Here is a 21134-nt window from a genome sequence, read left to right as displayed (position 1 = left end):
AAGCATGCATGTCAGGTATCTGTCCACATCCACCATGAATGGGTAGCCCCCAACCTTCACTGACCACAATTAGTGGCAGTGAGTGATGGCCCATCATGCCATGACATCAAGATATCCTCAAGTAGCACAGTAAGAGTCCACTCTTGTCCTGTCTGTGACTGCCCTCCACTACATTCACTGGAACTGTAGCGATTAAATTGGGCAATACATGGAAACGGGAAGTAGCAGCCTGCCTGTGGTTGAGAATACATTGTGATCTTTGCCATCTTGGGAAAAAAATGAATATCTCAAATGTGGTCCCTGAGCAATCGGGCGGATGGTCAGTGTGCGACCTGCCAGATGCAATACCCCCTGTGCTACGTGAAGGCGCCACACTCAACTAACAGTTGTTTATATAGGATTTTCTTCATTCTGTGACTCGTCCGTCACCTGACTCCTCTAAACAAACTGTTTGGATTCATGACGAGCCGATCAGTGGGAAGACAACTCATTTTGACCCCACAGCACCAAGAATAGAACCTGCACTATTTGGTAATGAATGAACCTTAGCTAGCTACCAATTAGTGATCTGATCCAACAGCTACAATAATGTTACTGCTCCGTAACGTTAGTCGTCGTATTATTCTCTTGAAACAAAAAAAAACATTTCGCCGCTTGAACTTGTGTTGATGTATGGCTGTAATTTATCTGCGCTAGTTAGTTATCATTAGCTTACTAGCTAGCTGATAGCTTTCTAAAACAGGCCTGTATTCGCGAACACTCACGTTTGCCTGGTGTTCGGTAAGCTAACTAGCCATGTTAGCCACTCGACTTTCTTGGTTACTGACTTTGAATTGTTAGGCTAGCGAACTACTTTTTAGTTTGCTGACGATGGCTAGTTAGGCTGCTAACAGTTATCGAACTAGCTAACACCATTTAGCCAGCTACAGTACATAATTAACGTTAAAGTTTGTATATTGCTTACTGCTTAGCTATTTAGCTAACGTTAGCTACTTATAAACTGAAGCTTCAAAGTGTTTCACGTATTAGCTAGCTAGCTAACGTTAGCTAAGAAGCCAGAATAGTGTGAAAGTTAATATGGAAAAGAGTTGGGTAGTTGCCCCTAATTGTCTGTGTTGGCTCTTGCCAGCAGTCATGCTAGCTTGGGAGGTTAACTAAAATAGTTAGTTAGCAAAAAAAAACCTAAGTAGAGATAAGTAAACAACTTTATTAGCCATAGCTACGACTAGTCGCGTGGATAGCAACTTTATGAATTAGTAGCTAAGCCTGTCACGTAACTAATTTATCTAAATATTGAAACGCTGTTCATTTTATTCAGCTTACAGGTTTTCATCGGTACACATTGTTCCCCAGGAAGTGTTTTTACTATTTGTCTTGTGTGCCTCACAGCTAAGCCTTTGGTCTGTTTGTGCTTTGGCTGGGGTGAAAAACGCTGATGGCTCTCATGGATAAGCACAAAGTCAAGCGCCAGAGGCTGGACCGCATTTGTGAAGGTCAGTACATACTTTTCCCCCATATCACATTAGGGACTGACAATCCACGTGTACAAGCTTCTGTAGCTAACTAACATAGTTAAGGATTCTTGAACATTTAATATTTTTTATCCAATGTAGAATGGCCTTATGATGGACCATAGACATAGATAGGTGATGGACAGCATGAAGTTGTGCTTGACTTCATTATGGCAGACAATGGGGCACCTCTGCCCAGGCGTTACTGACATGCCAGATCTTACAACGCCTGGATAGCTATTTTACATATCAGCAAACCACATATGTTATAGAAATCTGTAAATTGATGAAACAGTTGATGAAGTGGCACGCAACCATTGGTTAATGCATGCAGCATCTGAGCAAGGGAATGTGACCAGTGTTATACTCTGTCCAATGTGTGAAGGGAAGGGTTCTCCAATGATTGATTGAATAACCGCTCTAATTCCATAAACAGTAAAAGAGCGAGGATGCCTGCCTGTGGTCCTTCATGTTGCCTTTGTCAAGTCATCACTGGCTGTTTAGGTTACATACATTGATAAAACAGGAGTGCATTTGGAAAGTATTCAGACCCATTCTCTTCTTCCACATTTTGTTATATTACAGCCTTATTCTAGTTTGAGAAAAAAACAATCTACACACACAATACCCCATAATGACAAAACAAAAACATTTTGTTTGAAATTTTAGCTAATTTTATTTAAAATAAAAAAACATACCTTACTTACATAATTATTCAGACCCTTTGCTATGAGACTTGAAATTGAGCTCAGGGGTGTCCTGTTTCCATTGATCATCCTTGAGATGTTTCTACAACTTGATTGAAGTCCACCTGTGGTAAATTCAATTGACATGATTTGGAAAGGCACACCTGTCTTTTATATGGTCCCACAGTTGACGATGCATGTCAGAGCAAAAAAAACAAGCCATGAGGTTGAAGTAATTGTCCGTAGAGCTCCGAGACAGGATTGTGTCGAGGCACAGATTTGGGGAAGAGTACCAAAACATTTCTGCAGCATTGAAGGTCCCCAAGTGCACAGTGGGCTCCATCAATCAGCTGCTGGGTTTTCTGTTATTTACAGAGGTTTGGAACTCTTTCTTATTGATCTATTAACTAAAACTCCATCCCCAGGCTGAAATTTCAGGTGGTCTTTTCAAACTGCTCTTACACTTAAAGGGCATTATCATAATTTTCACAATTCAACAGTATTATTCCAACCTCAGATCTATTTACATATATCCACACTATCTACTACAGAAAATTCAGTTTTGAAAGCACTGTGCCTTATTCAAGGGTTTACATGTGGTTAGGCTATGTTTTATTGTAATTTTTTCTTCAATAGCTTTTGGCATATTATGCATTTTATTATTAATCTAGTTTACTGCATATCAAGTAGCAGTCTAGCTGCTCTTAGCAACGTGGGTATATTTACATACACTAGCGTTGCTTTCTATTGTATTGGGTTGCACAAAAACAGTCTCCGGGAAGCCAATTCCATTTCAACTTACTGTGCCAGTGGGCAGGAAGGTTGGTCATTATGGGAATTTGAGACAAAATATCTAAAGGATCGTATTATTAAACAGACTTTCCAAACGTGGATCTGTTGTAGACCCACTTTCCCTCTCTGCTTACCTCAGTGTCAAAATAAGTCCCCCACAAGTTATTCCTTTTTTGTCCACAAATGGCGCACATGCAGGACTACCTAACCTAGCGTCTCAATGCTAATAAGCTTTGTTTTGGTTGGTTAAGGCTGAATTGTTCCTCCCTCTGATTGGAGCAGGGGGCAGGCAGAAGGAGGAGGGTGTTTGCCTGGGATTGTGCCAAGCGAAAGCATTCTGACAGTAGCTGTAAGTGGAGAAGGAGAGGAAGAAAGGCTGGTCAACTGCAGCATGCAAGGTTAGGAGGATGAATGTCTTGTTTTTCTGGAACGAGAGAGGGGAAGCAGGGGTAGATGGATAGGACAGAGTACAAATCTGCTATTTGGTTTAGCATTTTTGTCCTTGGGGTCTCTTCTGGTATTGTGTGAGAGAGAGCGAGTGCTCTGGAGCTTGTGTGGCAGGGGGCTGGGTGGGGTCCTGCAGCATTATCAGCCACCCCTCCCTGCGAGCTCACTTACACCCACAGTGGCAGGCGGAGGGGGAGAATGAATGAACGCTGAATGAATGGCATTGTGTGCATTGCCCTGCTGCCGGTCAGACCAGGCTTTCCACACACACGCACACATGGTCATGCACGCACTGCCAGGCGTCTGTCTCCAAGACCATATGGTGTATGTGTGTTGCCCGCTCTGCTCTCTATTTGTTGTGCACCTTTTTTGTTGTAGTTGTCGTTTTTAGGTTAATTTCTAATTATGCCTTTGTTTTTTTTGTCTAGATAGAAATGGGTTATTTTTGTAGATTTGGTGAGTGCTCTGCTTTTGTTGTGTGTTTATATTCTGCTCCAATCGCCTGTGAAGATTTGTCAGACTAGCGCCTTATTACTGCCATGTTTCATTTTCTGGATCAGATTAGAATGAGCCAAAAAAGCAATTTCTTTCTCCATGAGTTGTCCTTGAGCAGGAATGATGGAATTTGTTGGCAAACAGAACAGTAATCTGTACTTGGAGCCTTCATATTAAGGAAAGGAAGCAATTGACAGTCACAAGTGTCGTGGTCTGTGTGCACGCAGTGCTGTTGCTTTGAGTATTGCATTCTCGTCTCTTTAAGCATCAATAATGTCTAGGCTACTCTTTGATTTTCCTTAGCTCTGCAAAAAAACTGTAGCTCCACATAAGGCCCTTTGTGTGCCTGTTAATTCCATTCTAACTTGTGTTTAGTTTCATGATTTAGAAAGACACTGGTAATTGCTATTTTTTTTTGCTTGTCAGAGTTTTCTGCTGTCTCTACTTGGCACTCTGGCCTTAACGTTTTAGAATTGCGCTATTGGAATGGATTGGCATTCTACTGCCCTTCAAGGATTAGCAGAGTTAAATTGCTGCATCACTTTAGGGGATTTCTCAACTGTTAATGAATTATCTTCCAGCTATCTCTTTGGGATGGGCATGGTTATTCGAATATCCAAACTGAAATTAGTATTTGATTACTCGGAGACTAGTCATTTTTGAAGACAATAAAAAATAAGGCCTATTTTAACAATGAAAAGGCTTAGTTAAAATTAAATGCAATTATCTGTGATGTTGCTATATAGCCTACAAGGATACACCATGACATAAAAAATGTACAACAGTTTGAGTGCGCCCCATAAAAAAGACGCACCGGTAGCCTACACACATTTCACACGTGTAGCTTGTTGTTGTTATTGTCGGTCAATCAAAGCAGCGCTGCGGTGAAATGCACCATATGAGAAAGTGAAATTGGGTGTTTCTAAATGGAAATACAATTACATAATTATTTTTGGCTAAATTAGGAGTAGCTACAATGATTGATTAACAAACAGCCTGTTGCTTCATATGAATGGAGTTGTTGGAGTCAAGTGCAGGCAGCACAGCAACAACTGTAGCTAGCTAGCTTCTTTACAAATATTTGATGAAGTCAAGACGGGCACTACCAGATGGTATAAATAACCTACAGTGAGGGAAAAAGTATTTGATCCCCTGCTGATTTTGTACGTTTGCCCACCGACAAAGAAATGATCAGTCGATCATTTTAATGGTAGGTTTATTTGAACAGTGAGAGACAGAATAACAACAAAAAAATCCAGAAAAACACATGTCAAAAATGTTATACATTTATTTGCATTTTAATGAGGGAAATAAGTATTTGACCCCCTCTCAATCAGAAAGATTTCTCGCTCCCAGGTGTCTTTTATACAGGTAACAAGCTGAGATTAGAGCACACTCTTAAAGGGAGTGCTCCTAATCTCAGTTTGTTACCTGTATAAAAGCCACATGTCCACAGAAGCAATCAAATCAATCAGATTCCAAACTCTCCACCATGGCCAAGTCCAAAGAGCTCTCCAAGGATGTCAAGGACAAGATTGTAGACCTACACAAGGCTGGAATGGGCTACAAGACCATCGCCAAGCAGCTTGGTGAGAAGGTGACAACAGTTGGTGCGATTATTCGCAAATGGAAGAAACACAAAAACTGTCAATCTCCCTCGGCCTGGGGCTCCATGCAAGATCTCACCTCGTGGAGTTGCAATGATCATGAGAACGGTGAGGAATCGGCCCAGAACTACACAGGAGGATCTTGTCAATGATCTCAAGGCAGCAGGGACCATAGTCACCAAGAAAACAATTAGTAACACACTACGCCGTGAAGGACTGAAATCCTGCAGCGCCCGCAAGGTCCCCCTGCTCAAGAAAGCACATATACATGCCCGTCTGAAGTTTGCCAATGAACATCTGAATGATTCAGAGGACAACTTGGTGGAAGGGTTGTGGTCAGATGAGACCAAAATGGAGCTCTTTGGCATCAACTCAACTCGCCGTGTTTGGAGGAGGAGGAATGCTGCCTATGACCCCAAGAACACCATCTCCACCGTCAAACATGGAGGTGGAAACATTATGCTTTGGGGGTGTTTTTCTGCTAAGAGGACAGGACAACTTCACCGCATCAAAGGGACGATGGACGGGGCCATGTACCGTCAAATCTTGGGTGAGAACCTCCTTCCCTCAGCCAGGGCATTGAAAATGGGTCGTGGATGGGTATTCCAGCATGACAATGACCCAAATCACACGGCCAAGGCAACAAAAGAGTATCTCAAGAAGAAGCACATTAAGGTCCTGGAGTGGCCTAGCCAGTCTCCAGACCTTAATCCCATAGAAAATCTGTGGAGGGAGCTGAAGGTTCGAGTTGCCAAACGTCAGCCTCGAAACCTTAATGACTTGGAGAAGATCTGCAAAGAGGAGTGGGACAAAATCCCTCCTGAGATGTGTGCAAACCTGGTGGCCAACTACAAGAAACGTCTGACCTCTGTGATTGCCAACAAGGGTTTTGCCACCAAGCACTAAGTCATGTTTCGCAGAGGGGTCAAATACTTATTTCCCTCATTAAAATGCAAATCAATGTACAACATTTTTGACACGCGTTTTTCTGGATTTTTTAGTTGTTATTCTGTCTCTCACTGTTCAAATAAACCTACCATTAAAATTATAGACTGATCATTTCTTTGTCAGTGGGCAAACGTACAAAATCAGCAGGGGATAAAATACTTTTTTCCCTCGCTGTATGGCAACCACAAGTTTGACTAGCACAAATTGGTTTGGCTACTCGCTTGCACTCTCTCTGCCATACAACCTCACCGGCCCCTGCCACTCCAGTCGTGCTAGCAAGTCTCCATTGAAGTCACCAAAAAATACATGCTTTATTACGTGTTTCGACTATCCAGATATCTTAAATATCATGACATCTCCTAATGTAAAAAGGGTTTTAATAAATGTGATTATTATTCGAATAGTGAAATCATTTCAAATGCCCATCCCTATTATCTATCTTTGCTCATTTAGGTGTATATCGTATGTACGTTTTATTTATGAGATGTTTGTGGCGATAGGGCTGGCAGACAGGCTGTGTATTGTTGCAGAAGGGCAGGGGTTTCTGCCTCCAGACATAGACATTTAGGTCATGATCACTCAACAAGCCTGTGCCCCCAACCGCACCCTTCTGCTAATCTGCTAGAGGAGTCTCCCCTGATGAGGGAGGGTCTGGTGGGGGTTGGAGGACTGCCTTATCTGTATTTGAGAATGAAGCCGACAGCTTTGTGTATTGTGTACTCTGAAATGGCAATTATTTTGTATATATAGTTCATTCGCAAAGAATTCAGACCCCTTGACTTTTTCCACATTTTACATTGCAGCCTTATTCTAAAATGGATTACATTTGTGTCCCAACCCCCCCCCCACACACACCACTACCCCATAATGAAAAAGCAAAAACAGGTTTTTAGAAATAAAAGAAACTTTTAATATCACAATTACATAAGTATTCAGACCCTTTACTCAGTACTTTGTTGAAGCACCTTTGTCTGTGATTACAGCCTTGAGTCTTCTTGGGTATGATGCTACAAGCTTGGCACATCTGTATTTGTGGAGTTTCTCCCATTATTCTCTACAGATCCTCTCAAGCTCTGTCAGGTTGGATGGGGAGCGTCGCTGCACAGCTATTTTCAGGTCTCAAGATATGTTGGATTGGGTTCAAATCCGGGATCTTGCTGGGCCACTCCAGGACATTCAGATACTTGTCCCGAAGCCACTCCTGCGTTGTCTTGGCTGTGTGCTTAAGGTCGTTATCCTGTTGGAAGGTGGACTAATGCCCCAGTCTGAGGTCCTGAGCGCTCTGGAGCAGGTTTTCATCAAGGATCTCTCTGTACTTTGCTCTCTTAATCTTTCCCTCGACCCTGATTAGTCTCCCAGTCCCTGCCGCTGAAAAACTTCCCCACAGCATGGTGCTGCCACCACCACCATGCTTCACCGTAGAGATGGTGCCTGGTTTCCTCCAGACGTGATGCTTTGCATTCAGGCCAAAGACTTCAATCTTGGTTTCATCAGACCAGAGAATCTTGTATCTAATGGTTTGTGAGTCCTTTAGGTGCCTTTTGGAAAACTCCAAGCGGGCTGTCATGTGCCTTTTACTGAGGAGTGGCTTCCGTCTGGCCACGTCTGGCCACCATAAAGGCCTGATTGGTGGAGCGCTGCAGAGATGGTCGTCTTTCTGGAAGATTCTCCCACTCTCCCCTTAAAACCTGTTAGGGACAGATGTTCCGCTAGCGGAACGCCTCACCAATATCCAATGGTATAGAGTGGCGCGAATTGCAAAAACTTCAATTTTTCAAACATATGACTATTTTACACCATTTTAAAGACAAGACTCTCCTTTATCTAACCACATTGTCCGATTTCAAAAAGGCTTTACAACGAAAGCAAAACATTAGATTATGTCAGGAGAGTACCCAGCCAGAAATAATCACACACCCATTTTTCAAGCTAGCCTATATGTCACAAAAACCAAAACCACAGCTAAATGCAGCACTAACCTTTTATGATCTTCATCAGATGACACTCCTAGGACATTATGTTATACAATACATGCATGTTTTGTTCAATCAAGTTCATATTAATATCAAAAACCAGCTTTTTACATTAGCATGTTTTGTTCAGAACTAGCATACCCACCGAAAACTTCCGGTGAATTTACTAAATTACTCACGATAAACGTTGACAAAAAACATAATTATTTTAAGAATTATAGATACAGAACTCCTTTATGCAATCGCGATGTCCGATTTTTAAAATAGCTTTTCGGTGAAAGCACATTTTGCAATATTCTGAGTAGATAGCCCGGCCATCATGGCTAGCTATTTTGACACCCACCAAGTTTGGCACTCACCAAACTCAGATTTACTATAAGAAAAATTGGATTACCTTTGCTGTTCTTCGGCAGAATGCACTCCCAGGACTTCTACTTCAACACCCAATGTTGTTTTGGTTCCAAATAATCCATAGTTATATCCAAATAGCTCCGTTTTGTTCGTGCGTTCAAATCACTATCCGAAGGGTGACGCGCCGGCGCGTTTCGTGTCAAAACATTCAAAATATTCCATTACCGTACTTCGAAGCATGTCAAACGCTATTTAAAATCAAATTTTATGCGATTTTTCTCGTAAAATAGCGATAATATTCCAACCGGGAGATGTTGTATCCGTTCAAACACTGAAAGAAGAAAATGGAGTCGTCACATGCATGCGCACGCCAGTGCCATTGTTCTCAGAAGTACCACTCTCCAAAACCCCTACTGTTTTTCGCCCAGAGACTGCAGAGATCTCATTCCACGTTCTGGCGCCTTCTGAGAGCCAATGAAAGCCTTAGAAAATGTCACATTACAGCAGAGATCCTGTATTTTTGATAAAGAGGCTACAGAAGGCCAAGAAATGGTCAGACAGGGCACTTCCCATATAGAATCTTCTCAGGTTTTGGCCTGCCATATGAGTTCTGTTATACTCACAGACACCATTCAAACAGTTTAAGAAACTTTAGGGTGTTTTCTATCCAAATCTACTAATTATATGCATATTCTAGTTTCTGGGCAGGAGTAATAACCATATTAAATCGGGTACGTTTTTTATCCGGCCGTGAAAATACTGCCCCCTATCCCAAACAGGTTAACACTAAGTGATTTTAAATGTAAAACAAATTGAAACATTAAAAAAAAAAAAATAGTAACCTGGGTAGATTTTGGGCAGTAATAACTATCTCGGCCACTCAGGAACAGTCAATGTCTTCTTGGCAAGCAACTCCAGTGTAGATTGGACCTTGTGTTTTAGGTTATTGTTATGTGAATTCATCTCCCAATGTCTGGAAAGCAGACTGAAACAGGTTTTCCTCTAGGTTTTTGCCTGTGCTTAACTCCATTCAGTTTTTTTTTATCCTGTGAAAAACTCCCCAGTCCTTAACGATTACAAGCATTGCCATAACATGATTCAGCCACCACTATGCTTGAAAATATGTACAGTGGTACTCAGTAATGTTTGGATTTGCTCCAAACATAACTTTTTGACCTGAATACAAAGTGTTAATAGCTTTGACACATTTTTATTTTTTTATTTTTTGCAGTATTACTACTTTATTGCCTTGTTGCAAACAGGATGCATGTTAAGGAATATTTTTATTCTGTACATGCTTTTTTGTTTTTACTCTGTCAATTAGGTTAGTATTGTGGAGTAACTACAATGTTGTTGATCCATCCTCAGTTTTCTCCTATCACAGCCTTTAAACTCGAACTGTTTTAAATTCACCATGGCCTCGTGAAATCACTGAGCGGTTTCATTCCTCCCCGGCAACTGAGTTAGCAAGGACGCCTGTGTCTTTGTAGTGACTGGGTGCACTACAAAGTGTAATTGTTAACTTCACCATGCTCAAAGGAATATTCAATATCAGTTTTTTTGTATTACCCATCTACCAATAGCTGCCATTATTTGCGAGGCATTGGAAAACATGCCTGGTCTTTGTGGTTGAAATTCACTGCTTGACTGCCGGACAGTGATTCCATGCAACTTATGTGTTAAGCAACATTTTGCTCCTGAACTTAATTAGGCTTGCCATAACAAATACCTTTTAACTCATTTCAGCTTTTCATTTTGTATTTATTTGTAAAAATGTCGAGCAACATAATTCCACTTTGACATTATGGGGTAGTGTGTGTGCGGGTGTAGGCAAACGTTTAGGGGTGTGAATACTTTCTGAAGGCACTGTATGGTATGTTTGGGCCATTTTATTGTGTTCTCAATAAACCCAAAAAATGTTAAGCCATCATTGGGCATTATGTAGCAATTATTTATTGAAATACTGCCATTTTGAAACCTGTCCTTTTTGGCACCATGGATTTAGTTGGTGGGAATTTTGGAATACTGCTGCCCGAGAGTGTAATAGGTTAAATTTGCAATGGCACTATAACTTTGAGAGACATCCTGGCTTTTTGTAGATGTGTTTTTGTCATCATAAAGGGATTTTGCAAAAATGTGTTCCCTCTGTCCATGCTGGACATAATGCGTTCATATGGGATTTTACTTAGTGACGTGTACAGGGTGGGTTTCCTGTCGCGTTTCTTAAGTGACACAGTATATCATCATATTGTATATCACTGTAATCCCTAGACTTCAGTGAACACTTAAATCATGTTTTTCGAGTGTAAAATCTAACTTTGTATTTAATACATCACTTTGAAAGTGAAAATTATAATTATTTTACAGCAATTTCTGATTGGTTTTCATTTACGATCATAAAGAACAAAACAAATGATGTATGTTTTTGGTGGTTTTATTGAATGTGTTCCCCAGTCAATCTTAAACATGCAGATGTTGAGGAAACTGTGGAAATTAACAGTTTGGCCCATGTGATCATGTAGATGGTCTATCTGATTGACACTATAGAAAGGAGACATGGGGGGATCCCATTTGACATTGCCGGTGTTGTATTTATCTAGGCATTCGCCCCCCTATTCTGAATGGGCCGATGCACCCGCGGCCCCTGGTGGCTCTGTTGGATGGGCGTGACTGCACCGTGGAGATGCCTGTCCTGAAGGACGTGGCCACAGTGGCCTTCTGTGATGCCCAGTCCACCCAGGAGATCCACGAGAAGGTAACCAACTATCTCTCCTATACACCTCAAAGTATCTATCTGCATTTCTTTAAAGTTGGGAAATGGATGCTCCGTGAACCTGTCTGTTTTTGTGGTGGGGGCTATTTCCAACTCAATGGAGCTAGGGAAAGTATTTGCTCTTTTAGTGCAATGGTAGAATAAGGATATGTCTGAACTTGTACATTCTCTCCCTGGTGCTTCAGGTGCTGAATGAGGCAGTGGGCGCCCTGATGTACCACACCATCAGCCTTTCGCGGGACGACCTGGACAAGTTCAAGGGCCTGCGGATCATTGTGCGAATCGGCAGTGGCTTTGACAACGTAGACATCAAGGCTGCGGCTGAACTAGGTTGGCTACTGGATCAATACTTTGCTTCACCTCCCCATCTCTTTTTCTCCTACCTACTACACCCATCCATCCATTCACCTCAGTATGTATCATAACTAACCGCTGTCTCCTTTGTGCTCTGTCCCCCTCAGGTATAGCTGTGTGTAATGTGCCTGCGACATCAGTGGAAGAGACGGCGGACACGTCCATGTGTCTGATCCTGAACCTGTACCGCCGCGTCACCTGGATGCACCAGGCTATGAGAGAGGGCACCAGGGCTTCCAGCGTGGAGCAGATCAGGGAGGTGGCCAGTGGAGCTGCCCGCATCCGGGGAGAGACGCTGGGCATCATCGGCCTGGGTGAGGAGGGAAATTGATCTTGTCTTAGCGAAGGATCTCTGCAAGTGCAGTCATCATAGGACACACATGTTAATTCAAGTTTTCTGATGTGTTTCGAAGTTGGTGTCTTTTAATTTTTTATTATTTATCATCATTATTATTATTGGTGTCCTCTCAGATCATTTTAATGTATATTTAAAGTAAACCATTTTTAGTTTTCTGAGAAGTAGTGAGAGGTTCCTCTGACCGCTACGCCATCCTCCAGTCTGAGTGTATCTTGTGGCGCAGGGCGAGTGGGCCAAGCTGTAGCGCTGCGGGCCAAGGCTTTTGGCTTCAGTGTGATGTTCTACGACCCCTACCTGCCAGACGGAGTGGAGCGCTCTCTGGGCCTGCAGAGAATGGCCACCCTGCAGGACCTGCTCATCCACTCTGACTGTGTGTCACTGCACTGCAGCCTCAACGAGCACAACCATCACCTCATCAACGATTTCACCATTAAACAGGTATAAGACACACGCCCACTACTGTTGCAAGGTATACCGACGCTTCTGTACTTTTTTTTCTTCGATACTCTTAACATGGAAAAACGGTTCGTAACTAGAATTTGTTACTTTCGGTAGTTCTGTCAATTGCGGAACTATCAGTCCAGCCGACCCCTTATTATAGCGTGCACCGTTCCTGCTCCACTTCCACCTTGATCACACCGATAGAATCGTTGTCACATCTGGATATGTGTGCAACAAAAGTTCAACATTCACCTTCTGCTACCATTTCTGTCAAGCCGCCTACGCATACAGTTTGACGCATACGCTCGATAAATCCAACATATGCACCACACAGAACACACTGCAACTGCCTCTGCAACGCAATGCTGCAAAGCGAACGCAGATTTCCATTGGAAATGAATGTACATCTGGTGTACCAAAATGCAGTGAGGCTGTCGGTGTGATTGAGGCGTTAGTCATTGCTAGCCTGCACTGGGAGTCTGGGCTGCATCATGTTAGCTCCCCCTCATGCGGCCTCTTGTTTCTCCCAAAGATGATCAGCGAACAGACTGCCTCGTGAATGCCGTCAGAACTGGTTAAAGAGACGGCGCACATTTTTTGAAAATAAACTACTTCTATGCAAATGTTGATCAGTACAATAAAATAAGTCCCAAATGGAAGGGAAACAGATTGTCATCTGTAGCCCCATGAAATCAGGCAAAACAAACTCGACTCAATGCATGCTCACCTATTGAGAATGCATTTACCTGTATTATGGCTAGGCCTAGGCTACGTCTTGATTTACCCAGTTTATCAATAGAGATTTACCATTCAAGTAAATGATTACCATTATGTATTTGGAATAGTAAGAACAAAGTCTAATTGATTTATGCATACTTGGCTGTCTCTACTGTGGTATCAAGTATTGTGATACTAAACCTGGTATTGAAATCAAAGTAAAAATTCTGGTATTGTGACAACCCCAACACACACGTGTACACAATTTCTGCCACCCGCAACACCCTCATTACCAATGTGTTATTTCTGTCTGCATGGCTTGCTGACTGATCTGTCGTATGTGCAGATGCGTCAGGGAGCATTTTTGGTTAACACGGCTCGCGGGGGCCTGGTGGATGAGAGGGCCCTGGCCCAGGCACTGAAAGAGGGCAGGATACGGGGTGCTGCCTTGGACGTACACGAGACAGAGCCCTTCAGGTCAGCTTCCTCCCAGCCCACAGGCACTTATAGCCTCATCCTGCTTATAGCCCAGTCATGTAAAACGTGTAAACAATAACTGGTTTGACGGTTGTGATTCACCATTTTAACATTGTTTTTTTTATGAACACCCCCTTGCGCACACACTTTAATCTGTCTCACCGGTCTGTTTATCTATCCTTCTCCAGCTTCTCTCAGGGCCCATTGAAGGATGCCCCCAATCTGGTTTGCACTCCTCACGCATCCTGGTACAGTGAGCAGGCGTCACTCGAGGCGCGGGAGGAGGCAGCTAGGGAAGTGCGCCGGGCCATCACAGGTATTTAGTTATGCAAGCCTCAGTGTATAACAGCATATTTTTAGGCATTAGGCACGTACACTAGGGTACAATGATACATTTCCATTTCTGTGCAGAGTGAACAACAGTCGGTCCACGTGAGACTTGTCACAGTAGCCCTAACCACTAAGTGATATAGTTTATGTATTACAGCCCACAAGTTGTTTTGTAGTCCATCCCAAAAAACCTTATCAAGAGTTGTCACTAAGTAGACTTTGATCAGTTTGACTGTTGTGGTGTTTTTTTTCCAACAGGCCGCATCCCTGACAGTCTGAAGAACTGTGTGAACAAGGAGTATCTGATGGCAACGCCCCAGTGGCCTGGCATGGACCCTGGGGCTGTGCACTCGGAACACAACGGAGTTACTGATTACAGGTACGACCATGCTTTGTGGAGACTGTTAACCTCTATGGGCTAGGTGGGACGCAGGCGTCCCCCCCCGTGGTGCACTGCATCAACAGCAGGTGCATTTCAAGAGCGGCAAATTTGAATCCAAATAAATGTCAAAATTCAAATTTTTCAAACATACAACTATTTTACACCCTTTGAAAGATAAACATCTCCTTAATCTAACCACGTTTTACGATTTCAAAAAGGTTTTACGGCGAAAGCATAAATTTAGAGTATGTTAGGACAGTACATTTACAAGAGTTGTGTGTAATGTTTTGTCAATTCAAAGACGGGTCACCAAAACCATAAAACCAGCTAAAATGATGCACTAACCTTTTACAATCTCCATCAGATGACACTCCTAGGACATTATGTTAGACAATGCATGCATTTTTAGTTCTATCAAGTTCATATTTATATCCAAAAACAGCGTTTTACTATGGCATTGATGTCGAGGAAATCGTTTCCCTCCAATAACCGGCAGTCAAGTCAGCATCACAAATTAAATAATTAAAATTAGAAAACATTTGTAAAATATTATATTGTCATTTAAAGAATTATAGATTTACATCTCTTGAACGCAATCAACTTGCCAGATTTAAAAATAACCTTACTGGGAAATCACACTTTGCAATAATCTGAGCACTGCGCCCAGAAAAATACGCGTTGCGATACAGACTAGTCGTCATGTTGGGGAGATCTAAAATCGAAAATACTATGTAAATAATCCATTACCTTTGATTCTCTTCATCAGATGTCACTTCCAGGTATCACAGGTCCATAACGAATGTAGTTTTGTTCAAAAAAGCTAATCATTTAGTCCAAAAATCTCCGTCTTGTTAGCACATGATCTAAGCCCGCCGGACTTCACTTCATGAACGAGGGGAAAAAATATATTTACGTTCGTTCAAACATGTCAAACGTTGTATAGCATAAATCATTAGGGCCTTTTTTAACCAGAACATGAATAATATTCAAGGTGGACGAATGCATACTCTTTTATAACGTATTGGAACGAGGGTACCCAACATGAACTCGCGCGCCAGGTGTCTAATGGGCCATCATCGTTCCATGGCTCTTGTTCGGTCAGATCTCCCTCCAGAAGACTCAAAACACTTTGTAAAGGCTGGTGACATCTAGTGGAAGCAATAGGAAGTGCCAAAATATTCCTCAGCCCCTGTGTTTTTCAATGGCATAGGTTTAAAGGTAATACAACACATCAGGTATCCACTTCCTGTCAGAAAATGTCTCAGGGTTTTGCCTGCCAAATGAGTTCTGTTATACTCACAGACACCATTCAAACAGTTTTAGAAACTTTAGAGTGTTTTCTATCCATATATAATAAGTATATGCATATTCTAGTTACTGGGTAGGATTAGTAACCAGATTAAATCGGGTACATTTTTTTTATGCAGCCGTGCAAATACTGCCCCCTAGCCCTAACAGGTTAAGAGGGACAGTAAGCACCTGTAGGTAATAAATGAGTGACAGTAAAGACAACTCCAGGTTTTGATGACATCTGGCTTGTGATATATGACCCTAGAAAGATAATTCCATATAATGCTATTCTAATTCTTCTGTCTCAACTCTTCATTTGTCAACAGGTTCTCTACTGGTCTAGTGGGAGTGGCAGCAGGAGGCCTGACGGGGGCAGGCGCTGCAGTGGAGGGAATTGTTGCAGGGAACCTGGCTATGGCACATGGGATTGCCCCCGTGTCCCGACCTCCCCACACACCGTCGCCGGGGCAACCCTCTAAAGCAGAAACAGACAGAGACATGCCAACGGACCAGTAGCCAGCTGTCCCCATTTCCCCTCTGGTCCACAACATTCCGTCATCACTCTTCATGTTCATGCAAGCAGATACACTAGTATTGAGGTCCATTCTGAACCAGCTTTGGTCCCATCCAACAGAACAGAATCCTTCACGAGAGACCAGTCTGCATAGACTCCCTACACTCGTCCTCTTTTCTCTCATCCAGAAAGCAATAAGTGGATTACTCAAGGATTTTTTCCAGTTTGCTTTTAAGCCCCTCTGTGTCTGACTTTCCTGTGGCTCAGTGTTTTTGTAAATTACTCCTTTACGGAGAGAAACCTGTTTTTCCTGTATTTCTTTTGTTTTTTATATCAATTGCTGTTTGACATGCTATAAAGTGAAGCATGAGTCTGGAATGGTATAGAAGATGAATAACATTTTTTCCACTACTATTTGTTCACAAACCTTACAAAGGATTTTATATTATTGGCCTCAATACATTTCTAGTTATCACAATAAAAGTGTGGCTCTGACTTTTTATGAGCTTTTTGATGTGAATTGAATAATATCGCAAGATATGCCTCTGCTGATAAGGAAAATACATACAGTATACAATGTTTGTCAAGACCACCACCTACACTTATTTTCTCTGTTGGTCTTGGAATATTTTCATGATTAAATGTATAGATCTTCTGCACATCCTTGTGGTTGCCAAGACTAGAGGGACGGTGGTTTTCTTACCTTTCTATTTTCCTTTATATGTTACCTTTAGATATGAATACAACATGAAAGCTATATCTTTGCCAAGTACTCAAATTATCTATCCTCCTTCACAGCACTCTAGTATCAACATTGCCCCTCAGTGTCTGCTGTTATTGATGCTATAATTTTGGGTGTTCATCTTGTGTAGTTACTACGGCAGGCATTGAAACTAATTTGACCTGTATGGATTCCATAGTGGCTATCAATCTCAAATGGAATGGAGTAATGAGGCTTCATGACTAGGATGATGGCATCCTAGCAAAATGTGTCCACACCCATAGTAATATTTGTAAGGGGGCAGGAGCCCAGTTGATGTTGGGTTCAGTTCAATGTCCTGACCACATCAGGAACACTTCTGTTTGTTTTCTGCTCTGGGTGAACCTAGTGCTCACTGCTGTGTTTGTGGGTGTGCCAGGCACGCATCTATGGCTTGGTCACAGGGTTGTTCACAACCATATTCAGAACATTTGACGTCCGGAGGACAGCGGTTCATTACTACTACATGAATTCGAGAAGTGGTTCGATGGCTTAATTTCATAATGGTCTTAATCTGAATTAATGCTTGGTACTTTGGCTGGCTTCCGGGTTAAGCGGGCATTGTGTCAAGAAGCAGTGTACCTGTGGACATAGACCAGGGAATCCGTGGCAGGGATATCCAATCTGTTTACTGACGATCAAGGCAAGTATAAGAAAAGATGAAGTGGAAAATCGAGAGTATAATTTTGGGTGTGTACTTAGCATTGCAGTCCGATGTGGGTAATGAAGTCCCTTATTGTTTAAGGTCAGCAATTCCGATATGCTAGTGGCAAAGCCATAACCCCCCCCCCCCCCCACACACACACACAAAAAGTAGTCTGGGTACCACTCTGTTTAGCTATCATTCCACTCCTTGTTATGCTAAACCGAATAATCTTTGGCATATGTCACGAAGTGGAATGATAGCTAAACAGACTGGTACCTAGGCTACCCACGCAGGCCTACAGTCATAGAACATCTAGGGAGTTTATACATGATATCACACTGGCACAGCTTCAGAGTTGAGTAACTGTGTTACTGGAGAAGGGGACCTTCAGCCAAAGGTGGACAGCCTCCCATAATGCCTACTTGTAATCAGGGGTAATTTACAAATGGGAAAGCAGTGGAACGGAATTCTTCCATCATGATCTATAGAATTTCATTTCAACCCCTACTCGTAATTACACACTGGCCAGGTATAGGGAAATGCCTGTTATACCTCATTAACAGATATTGAATGTAGCTTACTCTCTGTTATTCCTCTTAACAGATACTGCTGAGATCTATTACCAATTTTAAATATGTAAAATCACTGTTGGCCCATCTGTTAGTAAATTGCATGATTTACTCAGTTTCAGCAGATTTCTCTGATTAACTAAAAGAAAATAAATCCTCCCTGATGAGTCTTGACCTCCATGCTTGTAGTTTTGAAGTTGTCTTGTATGTTTCTCTTTATGGGTATTAATTAATTAGTAATTAGAATCCCCCCCAAAATTAAGAAATGAGATTAAAGCGAGTAACAATGGAGCTACAACAGAATTAATAGTTGTCCTTGCCTATTTCATCAACCAAGTTTTATCAGTATTGAGATGACTTGTTTTATTGACATTGCAACAGAGAATATGAACAGTAAAGGGGAATCAAGCATTGTTGCTAAAGTGGACTTCTTGCTGACACCCATATCATTTTTTTATTTATATGCAGAGGTAGTACATAGAGCTACACAGCTGTGATGAATGCCTTATCCTGGACCTAACGTTAACTTCCCTCCCAAGTTATTTCCCACACTCCCTAACTGGGTGCTCCACTCTGCTCCTTTTTAGCTAAGTTAAATATAGCTTAGATCTGTATTCTGAAGACTTCATCTTGACAGCCCTAGTAACAGCATGATTAGAGCGTTAGTGTCTCTCTGGGTTCGTTCAAGCATATGTTTTACGTAAACTGATCATTTTAATTATCTGGAAAACAGAGCAAATTGAAATTAGCTGAGGGGGGTGGGATGTATGGGAGAGAGATCAAATCTTTAGAAATGGAATCCATGTGGTTCAAATTTGATGTGATTGATTCCTGGATAATTTACAACATACAGAAATGTAATGTGCATTAGGCTATTCTATTTCATGTTTAGATTTCTCAATCAGACTGCAAAATGAGAGCAACCCAATACATTTGTAATTAGGATTTATTCTGAACTTTTTAAATAGAAACAATCATTGTGTAAGCTTCTACAATAAAGTATTTTAATAAAAAGTAATGTTCCTCTGAAATGTTTCAGGCATGGTAATGCATTTTTGTCCGTTAGATTGTATTATTTTCATTGTTGGTCTCAGAATATTAATTCACAATGGTCAAAGCTTCCCATGCAATAATTAAAACTGGTGTGTGTGTGCATTTTAGCATTTGAAAAGCTGTCACATTTATAATTTACAGTAAGCCTGTCAAACAGAGCCATCCTGCACAGTGTACCTGCGGATTTCAAAAAGCCAAACTTGCGTGCTCAAATAGTGTGTGATTGCGGCCCGCAATTTTGGGCTTAACTGCATGTGGCATTCCTCCATCTGCAGGAAAACAGAACTGCCCGACAGGCGGTGGCGAAGGACACTACCTGTCGCTCCAGCAGGCGGGAGGCTGGGGAGACTGTTTGCTAACTAGCTAGCTTGCTAGTTAGCGACTCTGTGTGCTAGTTAGCTAACTAGCACATGGTGTCACCCTGTCTCCCACCTGCTGTGTAATGGAGACTTGATATTCTGGATTTCCCCTGACTGTCTGTGTGATTAAAATGTGGGTCAAAAGGGTAATAAAAGTATTAGAGTTTTTCGTTAGGCTATGCCATCATTATACATCTCTATCAAAGCTGTGAGGAAGTGATGTAATAAATAAAACAGACACCCTCGCCGTAACGTTAACAGAACTGTGGGAAAGCAGTGCTCGGCCGGCGGGGGCGAAGGACTATGGCCTTTTATCAATTAGATGTGCTCACCTCCTGCGTCCTGTCCTCCGTCCTCTCTCGCCTCCTTTTGAAAAAGGTCAGAGATGTTCGTTCTCCACTCGCGGCCATTAAGCCAATGAAGTTTACAGTGTGGTAGTGTCGGGGTAGGTTCCTTGTCCCTTGTCAATCATTGGCTTATTGGTGAAATCAGCAGTCAGACAATATCTTCTTTAAGTAAATCAATCAAACCTTTATTAATGCAATTGCAGACAGAAGTTAACAATGGAAACACAGCATGTATGTCTCAGTAAGTTCTGCAACCAACCAAAGGGCACAGCTGATTATATACATGTGATCACTCCCTGGTGGTGCGATCACCTACGTCGAAGCATATGTGCAGCAATAAGCTGAGGTTACCTTAAGGTAACCTAGTACAGTAGCTTCGTTGAATTCATTAGCATTGTCCAATGTCACGCAAGACAGTGGTTACTTCTCTTTATATAGTTTCGTTCTGACTCACACCCAGCCTGCAAGCACACTCTTGCGACAGCTAGGGCTTAACCGCAAAAACTAATATAGATTGCACAAGCTAAGTATAGTGGCAGAGTTCAGACACATAGCAACAGTACAATAGTGCGACAAGAATATGAATCTTAAGGTCCCCTTAATCAATAATGGGGAGGGTCTTTGGGACCCTACCCCCTACAGTAGATTTAAAACTCTTCAGCAGTGGGATACACATGAGTAACCTCGATGAAAGGTTGATCGAGGAGGGGAGGACACTTCCGTTTGCCTACTAACGAATTGACACATTCCTCGACCACTAGACCACTTATTGGTTTCCAGGTCACAGATGAGGGAGGACAGAGGAGAAAGGAAAGAGTGCGGTCTTTCTCGTTCAAAATATATTTTATATTTGAGATTCTTCTAAGTAGCCACCCTTTGCCTTGACAGCTTTGCATACTCTTGGCATTCTCTCAACCGGCTTCACCTGGAATGCTTTTCCAACAGCCTTCAAGG

At 42.1% G+C, this 21134-nt stretch overlaps 1 protein-coding gene across 4 annotated transcripts; it reads left to right on the top strand.

Moving 5' to 3' along the window:
* The first annotated feature begins 400 nt into the window (after window positions 1-400).
* On the top strand, window positions 401-19435 carry ctbp2 (C-terminal binding protein 2). Of its 4 annotated transcripts, none has more exons than XM_014136496.3 (11): window positions 401-531; window positions 1390-1493; window positions 3272-3387; window positions 11411-11565; window positions 11769-11913; window positions 12045-12251; window positions 12519-12733; window positions 13800-13930; window positions 14119-14246; window positions 14519-14639; window positions 16259-19435. In XM_014136496.3, exons 3-11 carry the CDS (start codon window positions 3381-3383, stop codon window positions 16446-16448), a joined length of 1299 nt encoding a protein of 432 aa, XP_013991971.1. In that variant the 5' UTR covers window positions 401-531; window positions 1390-1493; window positions 3272-3380; the 3' UTR covers window positions 16449-19435. The 4 variants fall into 4 exon arrangements, with proteins under 4 accessions (XP_013991971.1, XP_013991972.1, NP_001167388.1 ...); XM_014136497.3 differs by having other exon boundaries at window positions 3241-3387; NM_001173917.1 differs by lacking the exon at window positions 3272-3387 and having other exon boundaries at window positions 490-531; window positions 16259-17105.
* The last annotated feature ends 1699 nt before the right edge of the window (window positions 19436-21134 follow it).

The sequence above is a fragment of the Salmo salar genome, chromosome 13 (genome assembly GCF_965601325.2).
Source record: "Salmo salar chromosome 13, fSalSal1, whole genome shotgun sequence".
NCBI classification, from domain to species: Eukaryota; Metazoa; Chordata; class Actinopteri; order Salmoniformes; family Salmonidae; genus Salmo; species Salmo salar.
Note: the sequence above shows the minus strand (reverse complement) of the source record. Positions and strands in the feature narration are given on the sequence as shown.